This window comes from Symsagittifera roscoffensis, chromosome 6 (assembly GCF_963678635.1).
Source record: "Symsagittifera roscoffensis chromosome 6, txSymRosc1.1, whole genome shotgun sequence".
In the NCBI taxonomy this organism is placed as follows: Eukaryota; Metazoa; Xenacoelomorpha; order Acoela; family Convolutidae; genus Symsagittifera; species Symsagittifera roscoffensis.
In genome coordinates this window covers 5381761-5402448 of record NC_087067.1, presented here as the reverse complement: position 1 = coordinate 5402448, position 20688 = coordinate 5381761, and the positions used below count along the sequence as shown (strand labels likewise).

Sequence of the window (20688 nt, the reverse complement as noted above, 5' to 3'; positions counted from 1 at the left end):
TTCCCTCAACTGCGTCTGAAGTACATCATTCACCCAGTGTCTTCCTCGTTGGGTGTTGAAATGTATTCCATCTCTGGTAAGCGCGATGTGATCAATCATGCGCAGCGTGTTTTCAAGATACAGAAGTCGCAACTCGCCAGGATTGTTTCTCACCAGATTACGGATCATTTCGTTCCATCGTGTCACGTTGCCATTCATGAAATCTGCCACTGTGGTGCCCACCAGCGGGTTTTGTGGTATCGTGCACAGCACCACAAACCTGGGCCTGTACTTCTCCTTCAGTTCATTCAGGAGGCATACCAGCAGAGGCTCCCACTTGCTCTCCGGAGTCACTGGGGCTCTCGAGACGTCGTTGGTTCCCAGCATTATCACCAGCGTATCCAGGTGATCCTCGCTCTGGAATTCCATCATCTTGATGACCTGAGCCACTGAGGCTCCTCCAAAGGACAGAGTGGTAGTCTGACCATAGACGAAGATCTCATTCAGATCCCTCACCAAACTGTCTCCTATGATCAAGTGGCGACTCCCAGGGGGAATTACCTGGTCGCTCGTAGCGGGGTTCCAGCTCATGTCATTCAGGCAGGCTCGAGGATGCTCCGTAGCTACTTGCGTGAATTGGTGACGTGTCATCAGATTCTTCCTAATGTCTACCACGCGGGACTTTTGATAGGTTCTGCCATGCGCAGTCCCCGAGGACACTACCGTGTGGGGTGCTCGCTCCGAGCTATTAGATGAATGATCACGACGTTGGGAAGGAACGATCCTACCCAATGTCCGTCCAGTGGTTCGGTTCATCTCATCCATTGTTGCTCTGGCCACTTGGTTGAACGATTCTTGGAACTGAGGAGCAAGGTAGGTGTCAGAAGGGTCCGGTATCGTGTTCCTTTGACTGGAAGCAGACGGTTGTGTCTGCTGAGGAGCCTCGGGTCCTCTCGATGCACGCAAATCCAAAGCCTCGGGCCCTCTCGATGCACACAGCTCCTGTACTCTTGTCCTGGGGCATGTGTCGCTGGATCCCTCCGAGGATTTCATTGTCGCCAGAACTTCCTGTGACACTCGGCTCACCTTCGCCATATACAGCTCCTTCAGGTGCTTTATTTCATCCTCCTTGTAGGCCACCTGCAGATCTTCATATTTCTTCTTCCATTCGTCTCTTTCTCGAGCTATCGCCCTATACTCCTGGAGTTTGGCACACAGCTCGCTCTGCTCTCTCTCCTTCTTCTCCAGCGTCTCGATCGTCTCCGACGTCTGGATCTCTATTTCACTCACCCTCACTCTCTTCGAAGGAGGAGCAGCTGTTGGAGAGTCGACCGAATGTGACGGGCCTGGCCCATCACGTTGTCTCTTCGCTCCGATGAGTGGCTGCGCCGGTTGGACTGGTAAGGGCATCTCACCTAGCCGGTGGTCCCTCTGTTCACCTAGTCCTGGCTCACGAGCCAGGTCGTGGCCAGACACTTCTCCACGCCGCCATCTCACCAGTCGATTTCGACCTCTCTCGGCGGTCCCGGACTCACCGAAGGCCAACATTAACACGACTTCCGTAGGGCGGTTCCCTCGACCCTCTCGTCCTAATGCATTGAGGAGCGCGACCACAAACATCGCCAGCCCCGGGTCTTCTCGTGTAAAATCACAATCGATCAGCCGCTGATAGATCTCGTCTAGAGACGCTCCTAGACTCGCTGAGAGGAATTCCATAAGTTCGTTTGTGTCACCCATTTCTTATCGTGTTGATTCTTGCTGTCGTGCAGTGTCTTCCTGTCTCGTTTTGATTCAATGGATTCAATAAACAATTTCTGATCAATCAAGATCTAAAAAGCAAGTCGCGACTTAAAACCATCATTTTTGGATACAACATCATTCAACTCTTTAAAACTCTCCATTGAAATTCTCTTCTCAATTCTGATTTAAAAATTTAGCACCAAGGTGGATCGTCCACCTGTATCTTTGTCAGGGTAGCACGAATGAGCGCTGTCACCTTGATGACCTGGAGTACTCCAGGTCTTTTATGACACAAAACATGAAACATATCATAACATTAACATAACACATAAACACATAAACATCACACATCTATATTATCACAAAAAAACATAATCCTTAATATTGTACCTAAAACCTAACCTAATCTAAAACCTGACACTAATTCTTATCAAGTAACTTAATAAAAACCACTTATCGCCAAACGCAATTCCTAGCATATGCTCAGATAGTATTTTTTATGTAAGTAAACCTCTATGTCAGTTTCTGAAAATATCACATGTACAAGTGCGTACAACTCTCTCGGATGTAGCTTTCCCCTTTTAGGATCATATAGTGGTAACGAGAGAGAGGTCACTCCTCTCTCAACCAAAAAATCCCTAAGTCGAGTCAAGGCCAATACCAAGCTCTTTGGATCTACGTGTTGTCTATCAGTGGCCTTGGTAACCAGGAAACACAAATATTTCCCTGGTATATGTGATGCAACAGGGGGCAGCGCTATCATCCCTCCCACACCAGGCCTCTGTTTCCATAAAAATTCGATGTTCTTATACTCTCTTTTGAAATCAGCCGCTAGTGCTGTTTTGAAGCTTACGTCCGCTGTTATCGCTATAGCGCACGTGCGTTCCGTGAGTATGAAATCGCTGTCCGTTATGACGATATTGTTTGAATAAGGGTTCGGTAGATCAAAATACGAATCAAAGATTCGTCCAAAAGGTGGTTTTTTAGCATTCTCGCCCTCTGTCTCTAATTCTCCGGTTTCTCTTGCCGATTTCAATTTTTTTATTATCAGGTTTTCGGTGTGGGTGAGTCCTACCCCCACTCCCCGGACAAAAATATCCATAGACGTCCCCGTCGATCGCCCAAAGTCTAGGAGATCGAAGTTGGATTGTGGAACACGTAGAGGACCATCTGGGGCGACCCAGTTGGACTCGGTATTGTCATGACTGATGTATTTGATGCCGTCTTTATCGACGTCCTGAATCGTCAGAATCGTCAGAATCGTCTCTTTTGGATCTGTCGGCAGATCATGAAGCCATTCGAGCACGCGCAAGTTCGTTAGTTCTTGCTCATGAGTCTGTTCCGCTTCTGGCTCGAACTCCACTTCCGGTTCTGATCGATCGTCGATCCAATCCTGATCCATATCATTCACCAAGTCGATTTCGTCGAGCACTGCCACTTCGTCCAGTCCCACTAGCGAGTTTATGACATCACTTACAACTATCCTGTCTACAACGAAATCCTCGCCGTACGGATTGTATTTCTTCTTGTTTTTTTCTCTCTTGCTCTGGCGTGTTTCCATAGTGAGAGGAAAGTCAGGCTGTATTCCTTTGTCAATTTCGATTTGTTCCGGGCAGTCCCAGTCTTCCTCGGCATAAGGTAGAGTTTCATCGTCCACCTCTACTCGCTCGGTCAACTCGAGGTCCAGTGGTAGGTCGCAATCGTCCACCACCTCATTCCCGTCGTTTTTGTCGCGAGTACCCCTTTCATTCACTTCACAAGCAGGATCCACTATCAAATAGTCTCCTTCTTGCATGTCCGCTGGGATCCACCATTCCTCTGACGAGGCATTGTGTGGTTTGATATTTTCGTAATGAGCTGCTCTTTCAGTGCTCAATCGATAAAAACGACCTCCTTGGTGCACATCTGTTATCTGAAATGGACCACGCCATTTCTTTAATAATTTCTTGGTTCCTTTTGGTGGAACCACTTCCTGGAACACCCAGACGTAGTCGCCAACTGAGTAGGCTTTCGCATCGGCTGTCCTTTTATCAAACCTCCTTTTTTGTCTAATTTGCGCCTGTTGCGTGTTCCTCCTGCATAAGTCATTGAGGTCCTGCTGTCTTCTAATAACATCCCGCACGTACGTTTGCGGTGCTGTCCTCTTCCCTTCATATTCAGGGTAGAAAAACGTCAACGGGAGCGCTTTTTCATGACCCGTTAACATCATGTGCGGACTTATTCCCGTGGTGGAATGCTCCGTGCTGTTGTAAGCACCCATCACTTGCGGCAAGTGCTTGTCCCAGTCATCCATGTAACGCGAGCAATAGACTCTCAGCATGGATACCAGTGTGCGATTTTGCCTCTCGACTAGGCCATTCGTTTGCGGGTGATAAGTGGTCGAGTGGGCCTGCGCTACCTGCGACCTTTTCATTAACTCCTACGTGAGATCACCGACGAATGCTTTGCCATTGTCCGATTGGAACGTGATGGGGCAGCCATGCCTCGCTATCCACACATTTATCAAATGATCGCATGTTTCTTCCGCCGATGCTGTCATGCAGGGTGCTGCTTCCGCATACTTCGTAAAATGGTCGATCATTACCAGCACCTGATTATAGCCCGTTGCTGTCATGCAGATTTTCTGATGATCAATTTGCACCACTTCGTTGAAACCTGACGACTCTATTGACTGTAGGGGGAACCTTAGTTTCCTGGGATCCTTCGCCTGCTGACATGACAGGCATGCGGCGATCCACTTCTCACAAGCCTTCTTCAATCCCGGCCATTCGAATCGTTTCTGTATCCTGTTATACACTTTGTCCACGCCTTGATGGCCCATCTGATCATGTGAGCGAAAGAGCAATTCGGTCTGGTACAACTGTGGTAACACTATTGAATTGTATTTATAGAGGACCTTGTCCTCCTCTTTTCGTTTGCAGGCTACGATTCCGTCCTTGTTCAGGTACAACAAGTCGTTTCGCTTCAGGTAGAATTGCTTCAAGATCTTGTAGCTGTCTTCTTCCAAGTCTCCCTTGTCAGGTGCTCCATTCTCGATCCATCTCTTCAGACTGCTCGTCATCCTATCATTTCGTTGAGCCCTTAGGAGATCCGACAGCCTGTACCTGGCTTTCAAATACGTCTTTACCACGTTCATTTGCCCACTCATTATCTCCGGAGCATGAGCATCGTCCATCAACTTGACACACCATATCTTTTTCAAAGGCGTCGCTTCCTGCACAGATGGTTCCAGATTGGTACGGACGACCGTACCATGTGGCAGCAATCTGGTTGGGCGTTTCGAAACTGCTATCAGCTCGAGCTCGTCTGCGGCATTATCTACCACAGTGCCCTCTTCATCTGAGGTGTATCTGTCCCTGTCTGGATCCTGATGCGTTTCTCGGTCCAGCCCACGCTGCTTTCAGTCTACCAATAAGGAGTGGATTGAGATCTCTGACATATCGGAATTGGAAGTTGTTTCAGATGTGTTGTCCCAGGACTGGGGCCTCGAGTCAACACTTGAGTCGACTGATTCCCCAACATCATATTCCAAGTTGTCTGAGATGTCTCTCGACTCCCCGGACAAAACTCTGTCCATCGGTCGCTTCGAACCCGGCTCCCCGGACAAAATTCTGCCCCTAGGTGGTCTCGTCAACCTCTCCCCGGACAAGTCGTCCTGCACGGGCTCAAAGGTGTCTGACTCCTCAGACGAGTCGTCCTTGACTGGCTCGAATGTATCAGACTCCCCGGACCTTGTCTCGTCCACGGACGAACAATCTGGGCTCGGCTCGTATTCTTCTTTTGCATCCGTGAAATGCACTCTCCTCGTGAAGCTAGATTTCGACTTGATCCTGACTTCCTCAGTGGTTTGGTTCTGATTCAGTGTTCCATATTCAGTGAACGAAGTTCTCAACAAGACCTCCTTCGACATCGAGCTCACCAGCTGGTTGACTATCGACCTGCAATCCCGTTCAACGCCTCGGCTGCGAATGGACACTGGCCTCTTCTCTATTCTCTCGGTGACAGTCAACCGCTGCATGGTCTCCATCCACTCACGATCATGCCTATCCACTTCCCTGTCCAACAAGTCGCGGAGCTTTCCCATGACGTCCAGCGCCACGTTCACCGTCCTGTTCAATAGAGCCATGCTGTTTATTCCCAGCCTGGTAAGTTCTTGCTGTACCAAATTGGATCGGACTAGCAGATCCAACGGAACAGGCTCGCCTCTGGCTAAAAGCTTTAGCTCCGCGGCCGTCTCCACTGGAAGGTCAGGGTGTCCGGGTATAGGATGCCCTGACTTGTCTAACCACCTAGTAAGTGGCAGTTTGTCGTAGGTTTCTTTGTCCAGAAAGGAAAACCCGTCTTTGATTTCTGATTGGTTAGCCTGTTTCTCCTCGAAGCGCTCATAAAATTCTGTCTTTTTACTGAGGCTATCTGCGTCCTGGTGCTTGTCACGGGTACGGTGCTCTATGATCATGTGGTATCCATCCAGGCGCACGATCCAACGACCAATATAACTTTGGTACATCGAATAGGTTTTCAGCCAGGCAAGGGCAAGATTATCTACACGTAACTTGAAGGGAGCACTCCCCAAGTAGGCCCTGTATTTTTCCACGAAAGTGATCACCGCAAACATCTCCGCTTTTGGTGCGCCGTACTTCATTTCAGTATCACTCAGGACTTTACTCCCGTAGGCTATCGGACGAAGAACCGTTCTCCCGTTCCACTCCTGCTCCTGGTGAAGTATGCCCGATATCGCAAGCACTGATGCATCCGTGTCCAGCACGAACTTTCCCTTCTCTGTTGGCATGCCGAGGACCGGTCCCTCGCAAAGTTCACGTTTGATGTTTTCAAATGAAACTTGTGCCTCATCAGTCCAAGTGAACTTTTTGCCCTTGTTTCTCATCAACCTCTGCATGGGGTATATTTTGTCAGCATACCCCTTGATGAACTCTCGATAATAATTAGCGAATCCCAAAAAACTCATCAGCTGTGTATCTGTTTTAGGTGCCTTCCAGGTCAGCACCGCTTCAACCGCTTCGGGATCTGGTCTCACTCCATGTTTGTCCACCAGGCGGCCCAGATACTTTATGGAATCCCTCAGGATTTCACACTTAAAGGGTTTACATTTCAGACCCGCCTGCTTCATGCAATAAAACACCTCCTCCAACCTCTCTATGTGGTCTTGCAATCACGACATCATCGACATAACACATGATGAGATTCCCGTATTTCTTAGTGACGCTCGTGAGTGCCTGGGCCATCAGTCGCTGGAATGTGGCCGTCGCGTTGCACAATCCGAATGGCACCCTCTTCCACTGGAATAATCCCAGCTCACACGCGAAGCCTGTTTTCTCTCGATCTTGGTTTCTGAGTGGCACTTGCCAGAACGCAGAGCCCAAATCCAACGTCGTGAAGAACTTCGCGTCTCCCAGCTTGGATAGGCTCTCATCGATGCGGGGAATCGGGTATGCGTCCTTTATAGTCACTCTGTTCAGATAACGGAAATCACAACAAAATCTGAGTTGTCCGCCTTTCTTTTTCGCCATGACCACGCCACAAGCCCATGGGGACTTCGACGGCTCGATCATGTCGTACTCCATTAACATCTCGATTTCCTTCCTACACGCTTCTGACTTGTTTGGGGTCATTCTTCTCGCCCCTTCCCTATGAGGTACCGAGCCTTCTTCTATCTCAATCTCGTGTTCTACAAAATTACAACAACCTATGTCGGCCTTATGTTTCGAAAAAAACGTCTGCGTTCCGATTTAGCACCGCTCTGAGCGAATCTAGTTCCTTGTCTGATATTTTACCCTTCAAATGCTCTATCTCAGGTATGACAGGTTTATTCGCTGCTAACTCTGCTTCTGTCGGCCTCTCAGGAAAGTTGGAACAACTATACAGCCCATCATCTGTTTCCGACTTCATTGAAAACAATTTCCTAGTAGATTTCAATTCATTCACTCTCTTCATTATACATTCTTGGTTCGCATGCAATGGACATTTAGTTACATCAAACTTTTTCAAGTTCTCCACACTCTGAAAGTCTGTGTTCAGAGGCAAAGCGTAGCCAAGTTTCTTTCCCCTCTGTATTGTCACTGTTGTTGCTTCTGTGTTCAATAACACACTCACACACAGTCCGCTCTGAGTGAGTGAGAAGCTTCTTCCTAAAATAGCCGAGCTTTTACTGTTTGGATTTGGTACCAGACACACCTGTCTGTCATTGCTGAGTTCATTCAAGTTCCTCATCCTAAACGTCGCTACTACGGCTTGGTTTGGTTTTAATCTAACTTTTCGATCCAGAAAAATCGGCACCTTGGCCTGGTTAATTAAGATCTTATTAAGGGGTCTCTTTTCATACTTTCCGGGGGCCGGACTCACCCACATGGGGGTAGGGGGGTAGGACTCACCCTGGGGGTAGGACTCACCCACATGGGGGTAGGACTCACCCACACCGAAAAATTTTGGTTTTCTCCAACTTTCACTGAGTCTTTTCTCACTCGGTTTCTCTAGTTAGGGGGATCGAACTACGTAGCTACTCCCTATATAAAAGCTTTTTGCTGTTCGGAAAAGCTCGGATATCCAAAAATTTGGGGGTCTACAGTTTGATCGAAAATCGATAATTTTCGACAAAATTGGGTGTTTCTTGGGTCTAATTAGGAGATAAGTAATATGTAATAAGGATAATAACCTATTACTAGTCGTTAATGAATAGTACTATACCCTCCTTTGCACCAAAATACCCGAATTAAGACCCTTAACCCGGAAATTTGCAATCGATGGAGGGTACAATGGGACCGCGCCAATCGTGCCCCCCACCACTTAAGTTTTAATGAAATAGTACCCGAACGATACTAAAATTGTTTCAACGATACCCAACAGTCGTTGTGGATGTTGTCCCTATGTCCCTGTTGAGTGTGGAACACGTTGATCAGCTTGCCACTCTACCCTCCGGTCACCGGCAAAATCACCATTAACGTGCTTAAACACTCAAATTACACTCGAGGGAGGGTACCCAACCCTTCACCAAAACACACAATCTTTCTATCAGAAACGATATAAATCAATCTGAAACAACAACAAATAGGAAGGTCAGATCACATCTCGTCTGGAAATAACATATAAACTGTCACTTTACATTTTTTACTGTTTTGGTCTTTTTTGGGTTTTTTTTACTGTTTTTTGTACTTTTTTGTTTTCAAGTAAATTTATTTTTGTCTTTTTCTTGGTTATACACTATTTTTGTTTGGTTTTACGCTTTCTCTTTAATTGTTTTTGGTCCCGGGACCTTGGGACAAGCGGGCTCATGACTTCCCACCTAACCCTCCGGCCCCCGGAATTTTCGGTGTTAACTAAGTTAAAAAGCTAAATAGTACTGGACAGAGGGTACGCACCTTCCCATCAGTACAATAACGGTCATTAAGGCCTCTAACTCGGGCATACGCCCGGAGTGGAGGGTTCGTCGCTGAAACGCTTGCTGATCATGATGGTCTTATGCCTTTGACAGGCCCACCCATGAGCGCCATAAAAACGTCTATGTAACATTCGCCCAAATACTACACAGCGACGGAGCGTAGAAAAAGTACCTATTAACGACTGGCAGGCGCCAGTTACCTTAATCCTACTCGTTTTTCACCGACTCGACCTTGCCAGTTGATTTTCTGGTCTGTTTAGGGCTAAGTAAAAAGTTACTATTTTTAGGCCATCAGTCAAACGACTTTTGATCAGCTTTCGTTTACATGAGAACACAACCACATAGCTGAGTCTCGGATCCTCAGACTACGTGATTGCCATTGAAAACACGGCTCGAACAACCTATTTTAACATATTTTTGTGAGACAGTTCTATATTAAATCCATTGGAGATGGATTGACCCTTTCCTCTTTCTAGCTACTCATATTCTAAAATATCAAATTATACCGGTGTTAATTCAGAGTTCTACGACATCCAAGTAGCTACAAAGTTAGTTTTATATAGTCCCTTCACATAAGACAGTCTCTGGGGGACCAAGCCTCCGCTCCCGTAATCTTCCTGAGATAACGCTTTTATCTCTTCCAATTTGTGGCACGGGAGGGTTCCGTGGAATATTCCTTCCCCACTGAAGCTTCCTTCTCCACTAATATCCGCTGATAAGGGTCTTATCATGCGTTGTTGCCACGATAAGAGGCTTCGTATTTTTCGTCTCTTGTGCGACCGTTTTTCACAATATTTGTCGTTGTTCTATTTTTTCGTCGTTTTTCGTCAAAATGGCCGTCTTTTTGTATTTCTCAGAAATATTCACTTTTCAATCGAAATTTTGAAAATAAAAACTCTAGAATATTCCTACCCTCCTTCGCAATACTTTTTCTTTAATAAGGCCTTTATTCGTTTTTTCTCGTGTCGCCGGAAGGTTGCGCTGTGTCAATCTGGCAGAATGGCACACAGGCATTGGATAAAAATCGGAAACAATGGATTGAAAATCAATATCCAAAAAATTGGTCTGACAGGGTAGTGATTGTAACTCTTACCCGCCACGTTTAGTAACTCTTACCCGCCTCTAAATTATGCTGCCGTTTAAAGACAAGCATAGAAATCTAGTCCATGGATTCAGTTCGATCAAAACCACGGAATATCTGATAACTACCCAAAATAAAACTGCTTCAGGGTATCGTTAACCTCGCCGTATTATTCATGTATTTCAGAGATTGATTATGACTGAGCCTTTTTGACCTTAACATCTGTGAATTGAAGAAAGTAAGCCAGTGAATTTGCATATATCTCGACTTAAAGAATCTTTTATTAATTACTATCTGAATCTGTATGTTCAATTTAAAAAGAAGCTAATTGTTTTATAGATGTCGGAAGCTTTTAAGAGCACGGAGAACTTATCGAGCAATATGGAGACTAATTCGAGCCAGCCACCTCAGTATGACGATGTTATATCAGCTCCTCCAAATTACCGTGAAGCTGGTATGTTGAAGGTCTTTTCTATTGGCAAATGTAGTCGAATGTAACGTCTAGTTTCTTTTTCCTGCATTAAATTTCGTTTTTAATCACTGGGCAACTTTCATGCTTCATTTTGGAAGTGTATGGGATGGTACCTTAAATTGTTGTTACAATTCTAAAAATGATTGAAAACTGTGGATACATAAGTTTATATACTGACGCAGCCTTAGTAAAAACACTTGACTTGTCTGCATGATATTAGTCCTTAGGTTGCCAAGACAAAATGTATGTTAGGAATGTTAAAAACTAACTGTTTAACTACCTGATTTTAGTATTTTTTGAATGTTATTTTAGTTTAAGTAATTATTCTTACGAACTGTATCATTAAAAATGTTGAAATCCGAATCCGATGAAATTCCCTTGGCATGCAGTTTTATTAGACTGTTGCACAATGATCGTATCTTAAATGGCTTGTTTCAGTTGCTGTGCAGATTCCAATTCCTTCTCCGACACCCAACGCACCCCCCACAACTTCGGCGGCTCCTCCATCGTACGAGAGTCTGTTCGGAAACATACGTGCAGCTCACGAAGAACACGGGAGTTCGAACAAAATGGTATTTGTGAAGAAAGTTGTCGGCATCCTAATGAACACAAGTAAGATTTGGTATAATAATGAAAAAAAACAAATATCAATGCTTGAACGTTTTCGTCAATTAAGACTTCATAATGTAAATCTCGAAATCTTTCTTCAAATCGTCTCTTTCGTAACAGAAATAAAAAAAATGAACCAGAATTGTATCTAAAATTCATGTCATGCATGAAATTGCAAAAATGTGACCGGTTTCTTAAAGTTAAACACGCAAATTTTCTAAGTATTTCAAAACCCAGAGCAAGTGACTGGAAATCGGGAACTAGACTTTTCACGTTATTCTTTTCAGGCGAAAGGACTCTGGCTCGGTTTCCGGCCCGACTTTGTTTTCTTTTCACCATGAATGTAAATTTACACCATTCATTATTGAACCTCGTGACAGTTCAGGGCCCTTTCCATTTGGTCTAGTGATAAAGCACGCGACTTCGGAACATAATGTCTCGGGGTGATCCCCGGCTGGACATTCTTTTAAGATCTGTAAGAAATTCACATTGTTTTTATTGAGCCTCAAAATCATTCAGGCTCCTCTCAATTGGCCCAGAGATAAAACAGGCCTTCCGAACATAAGGATTAGGGTGCGAGCCCCTGTCGGACCTTGTCTTTTATCGATAAAAGGAAATGATTATTTTTGAAAAGCCGAATTGTCGGCTATCGTTTGTTTACTTGTTTTTTGTCGGCTTCCTGTCTGTAACATGATTTTTTTTATTCAAAACACCTGTAATCTGTATGTTTACACAAACGAAGCGTAGTGTATTTAGAAATAAGATAACAACGTACCATATAAAAATTGAAGCGCTTTCGTCAAGAAGACATCATCAGCATTAATCTGAAGTAATTTGTTTGATAACAATGCAAACCAAAGTAGTGTATTTACACGAAGAATTTTTTCCAACCTAAGTCGCTCATTGGCGTTTTTTGGTGTATTTCAATTTAATCATTTATAAACCTATTTAAGCATAGGCAGTTTTGTGGCGCTTTTGGTGTATTTCAATTTAATCATTTATAAACCTATTTAAGCATAGGCAGTTTTGTGGCGATTTTGGTATATTTCAATTTAATCATGTATAAACCTATTTAAGCATAGGCAATTTAAAATCATATGTTGCTGCTTGATTTTTGGCTAAAGTTAGGTCTTGTTTGAAAACAAAAGGTATGATGAAAATGTATGGGATTTGATGTTTTTAATTGCTCTTTTTTACGACGCTTTGGAAAGTGTTTGCCCTTTTCGCAGAAATGTCAATTTTTCCAAAAAAAACTATCAAACCGATTTTCCAAAACAAAATTGATACGAATGGGCAATCCGGTTGCTTTTCTGAGTGTCTGCCTACTTCGCTAGTCCTTTTTCGTTTTACCCCATGTTCTACCCCATTTTTCGTTTCAGTAGGTGGATTTTTGACCTATGTTTTTGAAGTTTCTCAATTAGTAAACGCACAAATCTGAGATGAGCGTTTCAACAAAAGAACAAGGTATTGAAATCTCGCTTCTCAAGTGGCTGTTCCTTAAGTTTAGTAGAAAAAAGTTCTGGCCTCAAACAAGCCTAAGCCTGTTTTGACATTTTGGTTTATTTAAAAAAAAGTTTTTCTCAAAAAATACCCTGCTAAATCGGATATTTAGGGTTCAACCGAAAGAAAACACCAGTTATGCGAATCTTCCATGCACAAATGGCTATGCTCTGTATTTTATCATGGTGCGCAGACTTTTCTGTGTTATCTGTTTCAGCATTTTTTTTGTAGAAAAACCGATAGGAGCATCGGAAAAATCCGTCTTTACCGTTTTTTTAAAAAGAAATTTCGTCACTATTCTTGAAAACTATCTAAAGCTGACATTAAGAGTTCAGGTGAAAATAACGGTGTGGAAACCTTCCCTGAATAAGAGGCTATTCGCATGCTTTAATTTTTGATCTTTTTTGGGAATCTTTTTCACTTTTATCGAAAATTACCCAACCAAATCTGAGACAAAGAACTCAGCTGACCAGCCAAATCTGGGATAAAAAGAACTCATTTGAAAGTGCGAGTAGTAATTTTCTCGTTTAGATAAGCGGTTTACCAACTACTAAAGCAGAAAAATCAAAGCTACGTCAATTTTTTTGAAACTTTGAAAATTACCCATTCCGATGTCAGTACAACATAGGATTAAAAATTTTAAAACAGTTGATTCCAGCAGTAATTGGGCTACTAGATTACTTCCTAGCGACCGTGGGGCAAATGCGAGGACGTGAGAATCCTAATCAACAGGCGGGAGATTCAAATCCGGAAAGTTGAAATAGTTAAATTTTTTTTGATCGAATCCTTGCTGCATAGCATTGGCAGTTTGATAAAAACTGTAGCTGCCTAATTGGTGGCTATTGTAATTGAAATTGCAAGCGGTCATTGATTAGATGTGAGAACGTTTTGTTCCTAATTCTAACTAAAAAGTTTCTCAAGTTGTATTTTTAATTTTTTCCTTAATTCACCTTGATTTTTTTTGTTTAGAGCACTTTTTTGCATTTTCCTTGCTTGTGTTTGCGAAGCCTAGCTTCGCCACTGTGTCAATTTTTATTTTAAATAGTTTTTGATCTACATTTTTGTTATTTTTTTTTTCGTTTAAATGGGCTCGCCTAATGCTATATCTACTTTGCTACCTCGTATAGAATGCAAAAATAGTTTGTGATGTTTTTTCTTGTTTCAAAGAATGCAGCGTAAAGTTTCGAATATCAAAATTTCTTGCTCAGTGTTTTTGGTAACATCTTTTTGTTTTTGGCTCAGCTGGAATCTACCCAAGTATTGTGGCTTAGCTGCCGCTTTAGTTCTTGCGAATTTTCAAAAGTAACTTACGACTTCGTTGCTTTCGTGTCATTTACTGCCGATTTACAATGCCGTGGTTCTGTTGTATTGCATGTCCTGCGCAGCTCAACTTAGCCTCTGTATTAATATTTGACAGATTTGTTTTTGTTTGTGAAAGGCAGCTTCATCTGTATGCAAAAGATTATTGGTAGATGTCCTTTTAATAAGGAAAAAAACTGACTATGCGTTTGTTTCAGTTGGTTACTCTGTGATGCTGGGGATTATGTACGTCGTGCCTATTGCAATGATCATCATAGGTTTGTTAATTTTTTTTAACATTCATCGAGAAGGAGACGCGACAGCAATTGTTGGGTATCTGACATTGGGATATATATTGTACTGCGAATTGCACTGTGTTATGCTAGTGAGTAGCAAGTGTTCTGCAAAAAAAATTGAAAAGCATTTAGTCATTGTAAATTAATTCGAGTGAAATCAATGAAGTCGAAATTACCTACAAAAATTTGACTTAGAGTTGCGAAGCAGCGAGTGTTTCACATAATGTAATATGCAATTGAAAATTTGCCAAGTTTATACATCTTTTTTGAGCCAAATCAGTTGGCCTGTAAGTGAGGTCTCAGTTTAGCCTGTAAATTTCAGAGAAGCAGGCTTGTTTTATTTTAAAAGTAGCATTTCCAAGTTGTTGCAGGGTCTTTGGGAATCAACGACTGTCCGATGGAGCGTCAGATTCCGATCTTTTTGATTGTATTTGGAGTCGTTCTGGTGGTGAAGAACACGCTTTCTCTGGTGCAGCAGGTGAAGCGATACAGACAAAACAACTCGGAAGAACAGACGAAGAAGCACCCTGGCGAGGGAATCATAGATGCATTCCTTCTCATCTGGTTCGTTGCAGGTGAGTTAGCAAATTGTATCGATCTCATAAATTATTCTCATTCCCTCTTTTGCAGTTAGAAAATGTCATTATTCAACAATATTAGCATATGCCTCACTGCTGAATTAATTTATTACATCGGTTGATATTATTTAGCTAGTAGGTACTAGTAATGTTGTTGTTTGTAACTGTTGTTGTCCAACTCGTGTCGTCACTCTCGTTTATTTCCAGTGTACCAGTGGGGATTGATTGATCGTTTAGTCTCCTCCGTCTGTCAAACAGTAAATGTGGCTGGCCAAGAGTGGGAAGGCCCTTTCTTACAGTACTGAGTAAAACATTTTCTTTGGGAAAATTTTTGGTACATATAACCGAGGCAAAACGCCCGTGCCCGATTCATACGGGCAGTTTTCAGCTAGTGCGAACAGCCCAGAATAATTCTTCATGTACCCTTTATTTTGGTAAGTTGAGCGAGTTTGCGACTTCTACGGCGTTGGTTCACAACGTTTAAAAGATGTTGGCTTAAATGGACAGTCAAAGCCGCTGTATGCAAGGCGGACTAGCGTTACAGTTTAGGCTTTTTTCGACGTTTTAATCGACAGATAGCTAGCTTTACAGTCGTGTGCGATAAGCTCGTCAGTTTGGACGGATGCTCGGTTACTTATTTTTTCCCTCATTTCAATGAATTGTCTACTGCAAGTTTGTATTCATCTGCTGTAATGCGATCAAATTCATCAAGATGATTTTTGATGTTGCCATAGTATTTTTCTGGAAGTATAGGTTTTCTTTGTCTTGTTATGGGGTTTTGCTTGGTGGCCGTTGAGTTCTGGCACTTTTAAGGACCAACAGTGAGTTTTAAATGTTAGGAGTTTGGCCCGCAAAATTTCCTTAAGTTACCATCAGATGTGCTTCGGCTTTTTTCCATTATGACTTGTTTCCCAAGCTAGGGAAAGACAAAAGGGAGGGAAACTCCACTTTTTTTCACAGAAGAAGCGAAGAGTTACAGGGAGGACCAATCAGTTTCTGAAAATTTAAGAGTATTTCGTTTTAACTACATCCATAGCTCATCGTATATGTTTCAGTCCATCACGCCAAATGACCAGGCTCAATTTCCGATCGGAGATGAAAGTTTTTTCATTTTTTATTCGTAGAAATTTTTTTTTAAGTTTTCGTTGTCTTAACAATTTTTTTGGTATAGTCTATCTGTCGCGCATTCCAAAACTGAGTAGAGAGGTTTTAATCTTCATCTGGGAGATGTATTTTCTATTTTTCTCAGTTATGCTGAGTACCTATAAGAACATTCTTTTTTTTTTCAATTGAGTCATTCATGTTTACTAAAGTAAGAAAATTAAAGACCTGCGCTTTTCACTGGGGTCACATCCTTAACAACAATGAGTATAATGATCTTGAGATTTTCTTTTTAAGAGTAATGAACGTAGTGAAGACTCTTATATAGGTCTGGCCTTTTTTTTCAGGAAAAAGTCTTAAAAATATTGATGCATTTAGGTATACATGCAATTTTTGAGTTCAATTGAAATTCATCTACTGAAGGTGACGTAAATATCACTCTCCAAATACGAAAGTGGAGATAGCACAAAAAACGTGAACGATTTCTTTTTTCGAAAGTGAAAATTAATTTTAAGATTTCCAGCGGAATAAAAACTTTACCTATGGATCCAGTTTTCTCAAATTGGATTCATTTTATCAAAAAAGCGCCAATCATAAATAGTTCTAGAAATTCAAAGAGCTTCAAGGGCATCTTTTTTCTGAAATTCGTTTGTTTTTTTTTTCAGTTTGTCCATTTATCATTTGAAATTTTTGATTATACTTTTTCTCGTGGTGACCGTAACGCAGATTAGAGAACGTGAGACTCTTGATCAGGTTCGAGGTTCGTTTAAGGGAACTAGAATCGCGATTGTTTCGCCTCTGTGAACTACATAATTAAAATAAATAAGCATTTTAGTCAATGGAATAACGAATGCGTTTTTAAATAAGCGTTGAATGTTTTTGTTATTAAGTTTTCCATCATAATTGCTATAGTTTTTTGTGGATTTGTTGGTTTTCACTGGGTCAACATCAATGAGCGGATGAAAGCCACCTCTGAAAAGGTGCTAAAGATTCTGATGTGCGATAGTTAACTTTTAGGTACAAGGCCCTTGATAGCTAATTTAATTAAGGTCGCTGAAATTAGTGAAGACACTTTTTTGCTTCGGTTTTTTTTCTCAGTAAAAGGTCTAAAAACTGCTCGCTCATTTTTTTCTATTCTTTCAGGTTCAATTCAAATTTATTTGCTGAAAGAAAGACTAATTACTCTCTACAGTAATGAATATGCAAACTTCGCGAAAAATCTTGATAAATTTGGATTCGAGAGTGGATTTCAATCATAATATTCTCAATTTGGGCTGATTCTATCAGAAAAGTGTCAATCATGAAATTTTTTCAAAGAATCATATATATTTTTTGTTGAATGTTTCAATAGACTAAGTTTTTTTGGTTTTCTTATTTTCATTGACACTTTTTCATTTGGCTAATTGTTTTCAGATCTTATGACAATTGTTTTTTATGTGGACCATTGAAGCACAAGGAAATTGAATTAATTCTACCTTATCCGTCCTTCCCCAAAGCGTAGTTTTGTCTTTGATTCACAATTTGTGATTACACAATCGAAGCTTAGTGTATTATTACGAAGAGTTTTTTTTAACTAAGTCGCAAATAAGGTGGCTCTTTTGATGTATTTCAATTTAATCATATTTGAGCCTATTTAAGCATAGGCAATTTAAAGGCTTATGTTGTTGCTTTATTTTTGGCAAGTATTGGGTCCTGTTAAAAACAAAACAGCTATTGTGAACATGTAAGAGATTTTTTTTTTTTGCGACGCTCTGTTCCCGTCTGCTCTTCAAACCGGCTGCTCTTTTATGTCCTTGCAATTTTTGCTAGTCTTTTCTTTTCATCCTACGTTCTACGGGCTTCTAAAGTGTCTGTAGGGTGATTTTTGATCTATTTGTTTTTAATTGTTTTTTCGTTTTCTCAAATATTAAATGCACAAATCTCAGCTGAAAATTTCAATCAAAAGATCCAATCATGGGGATCAACCCTTCTTAAGCGGTTAGTCCCTAAATTCTGTAGAAAAAAAAAATTTATGAGCCTAAACAAGCCCATTTGTTGACATTTTGGTTATTGCGCTTGCGATTAGCAGGCGTTATTTAAAAAAATTCTCAAATACCTTGCCGAATTGGAGATTAAGGATTTAACTGAAAGCAAAAAACCAGTTATGGGAATCTTCCTTGCGCAAGGGGCTCTTCCTTGCGCTAGAAAAGTCCAATTTTTGAATTCAAATTAACGTAGTGCTTACGTTTTCCCTGCGTAACCTATTTCACCCTATTTTTTGTTGAAATGCCGATATGGACTTCGGGAAAATCCTTTTTTTTTTTTACTGTTTATGGATTTAGGAAAATTTTTGATCTTTGTTGATCGTTTTTGGAATCTTTTTCTTTTTTTTCGAAAACTACCCAACCAAACCTGAGATACAGAATTCAATTGAAAGAGCAGTAGTAGTTTTCTCCTTTAAATAATCAGCTAATCTCTTACTTAAGCAGCGAAATCACTAGGGTTTTGCGTAAAGTCGATTTGAAAGTTTCGCATCAGTACAAGATATGATTTAAAATATTAAACTAGGTACATCCAGCATTAGCTGGGCTGTTAGTTTACTTCCAAGTGACCGTGATGCAGAAGCGAGGATGTGAGTGACACTTCTAATCATCAGGTTGGAGATTGAATTCAGAACATGGAAATAGTTTTTTTTTGCTTGAATGTATGCTGCTTTATTGGTGGCTAGTGTTAGTAAAGTTACAAGCGGTCGTAAAGCAGATGTGAGAACGTGATACTCCTTGTCTCAAAATTGATATTCAATATTTTTTCTCAACGTGTTTTTAAATTTTTTCTGTTTTCATTATTTCACTTTGTTTTGCCTGTTTAGAGTTCATTTTTGCATTTTCCTCGCTTGTGTTTCCGAAGCGCAGCTTCACCTGTGTAATGAACATTAATGTAAGTGAGCAGTTTATAAGTCAATATAAAGTTTTCGCTTATAGGAGACAACTGAGTTCTAGGGGGCATCAATCCCTCATGTGCAAAGGACCGACTGCGAGAAAATTTTGTTAACCACTCAGAGCTCAATATTGAAAATTTCGCAAAGTCCGTTTTTATGGACATTTTAAAGGTCGTTAATTGATTGAGAATTTTTAGTCCTTAGCGCATGAGAATAGCCCCCTGAGTTTGAGCTTGGTACTTTTTTCTTTTTTTTAATACCCGGGTCCCAATCGGGTTTTTGTGTTTTTTACCCGGTCCCACTTGAATTTTTCAAACCCCCTGGAACTGTTATCTTCTTCGAAACCCGGGTCCCACTTACTTTTTTTAACCCCGGAGCTGTTGTTCTAGGCAACATCTGGGTGTACAGACAGTACAATGACGTGCAGTACAAATCGCCCTCTCTGGAGCATAGCTACTGTGACAATGTGGTCTATCTGTTTGCCTTCTGGGTCATCACCACTGTCTACATATTCTGCATGGCCGCCATGACCTGCTGCTGCTGTGCATTCTGTCTAGCCATCTGTTGCAACAAAAACAATAATCAGAGTCAGCAGCACACTCAACAAACTACTTGAACCTTGAAACCCCAACAAGTTTGAAGTGTCGATCACAAAGACACTTTTAAAACTTGAAATAAACTATGTTAAAGAAATCAGGTTGAAGTTACGGTAAATTAGTTCAAAATCGATCAGAAAATTTAATTTAAAAAACCTTAAATTGAATATAGAGAACTAAAACGGAAATATCTTTCAGCGATTTCAGAGTTTTTTCAGCGATTTTTGTCCGGATTGGGCATACATACAGTGGTATTAATTTCTCATCCACCAAGGATTTATCTTGAACTGAAAATTATAAAATTTCAGTTATACAAGCTCAAATCAATTGAATTTTCATTCAATACATTATTCCCGGATTCCAATAATGGTTGCTAATAAATTTGGCTCTTTTTCCCGCAGTTATCATGAACCTTTTCTATTGTAACAAGTGCTCTTAAATAATTCTGAAGAGAGCAAATGTTTGAATTTGGACAATATATAAACATTAAAAGCTTCATCGATCGGCTAGTGTGAACCTAAGTTGTTTCATTAGTAAATGTTCCGAGTCATAAATTCTGGGACCAAAAAAGGCCAACTTCCTTGAATGAGAATTTTGTTCCGACCAGGTATGCTTTTATACCACGAGTCTCTATTAAGGGACTTCGGCTCTTTTTCCTCCCCCCCCCCTCCCACACACACACACACACACACACACACACACACACGAGCATCAATTTTATGGTGTAACGAGTGCTTTTACAAGGTTAATTATGAAGACCAAATATGTTTTGCGTGGCGTTATTAGTCCGTACGCCAATTTTCAAAACAATCGAAGAAGCTGAACAAATTTTCGTTTATAAATTTTGCAGGTGGGTGAAAAAAGGAAAAAGAGGCGGGACTTCTACTCTGTATGACTCAATTAATGCTGTTTTGATAGTATTCTCGAAATATGCTCTTTATTTTCTCTTCGTCTATCCCTAATTGTGTATACTGTATGCAGTAAACTGGACAGAATTCAAATGGTGCTGCTCGTAATATTCGATTTTATAGTCAAGTAAATTATGTTTCGAAAGAACCAATTAAGTTTTGTAATCGGTAGTCATATTCTGAGATCATTTCCAGTCACGTAGAAATCAATGAAGTTTC

General features: G+C 41.3%; 1 protein-coding gene across 2 annotated transcripts in view; it reads left to right on the top strand.

Moving 5' to 3' along the window:
• LOC134848905 (transmembrane protein 272-like) overlaps positions 1-20330 on the top strand; it is a 230231-nt gene extending 209901 nt beyond the window's left edge. For both annotated transcript variants that reach the window (XM_063866447.1, XM_063866448.1), the window contains exons 2-7: positions 10378-10431; positions 10533-10647; positions 11104-11277; positions 14292-14351; positions 14741-14944; positions 19355-20330. In XM_063866447.1, coding sequence (XP_063722517.1) covers positions 10533-10647; positions 11104-11277; positions 14292-14351; positions 14741-14944; positions 19355-19581 — 780 coding nt within the window. In that variant the 5' untranslated portion in view covers positions 10378-10431 and the 3' untranslated portion in view covers positions 19582-20330. The remainder of the gene's footprint in view (positions 1-10377; positions 10432-10532; positions 10648-11103; positions 11278-14291; positions 14352-14740; positions 14945-19354) is intronic.
• The last annotated feature ends 358 nt before the right edge of the window (positions 20331-20688 follow it).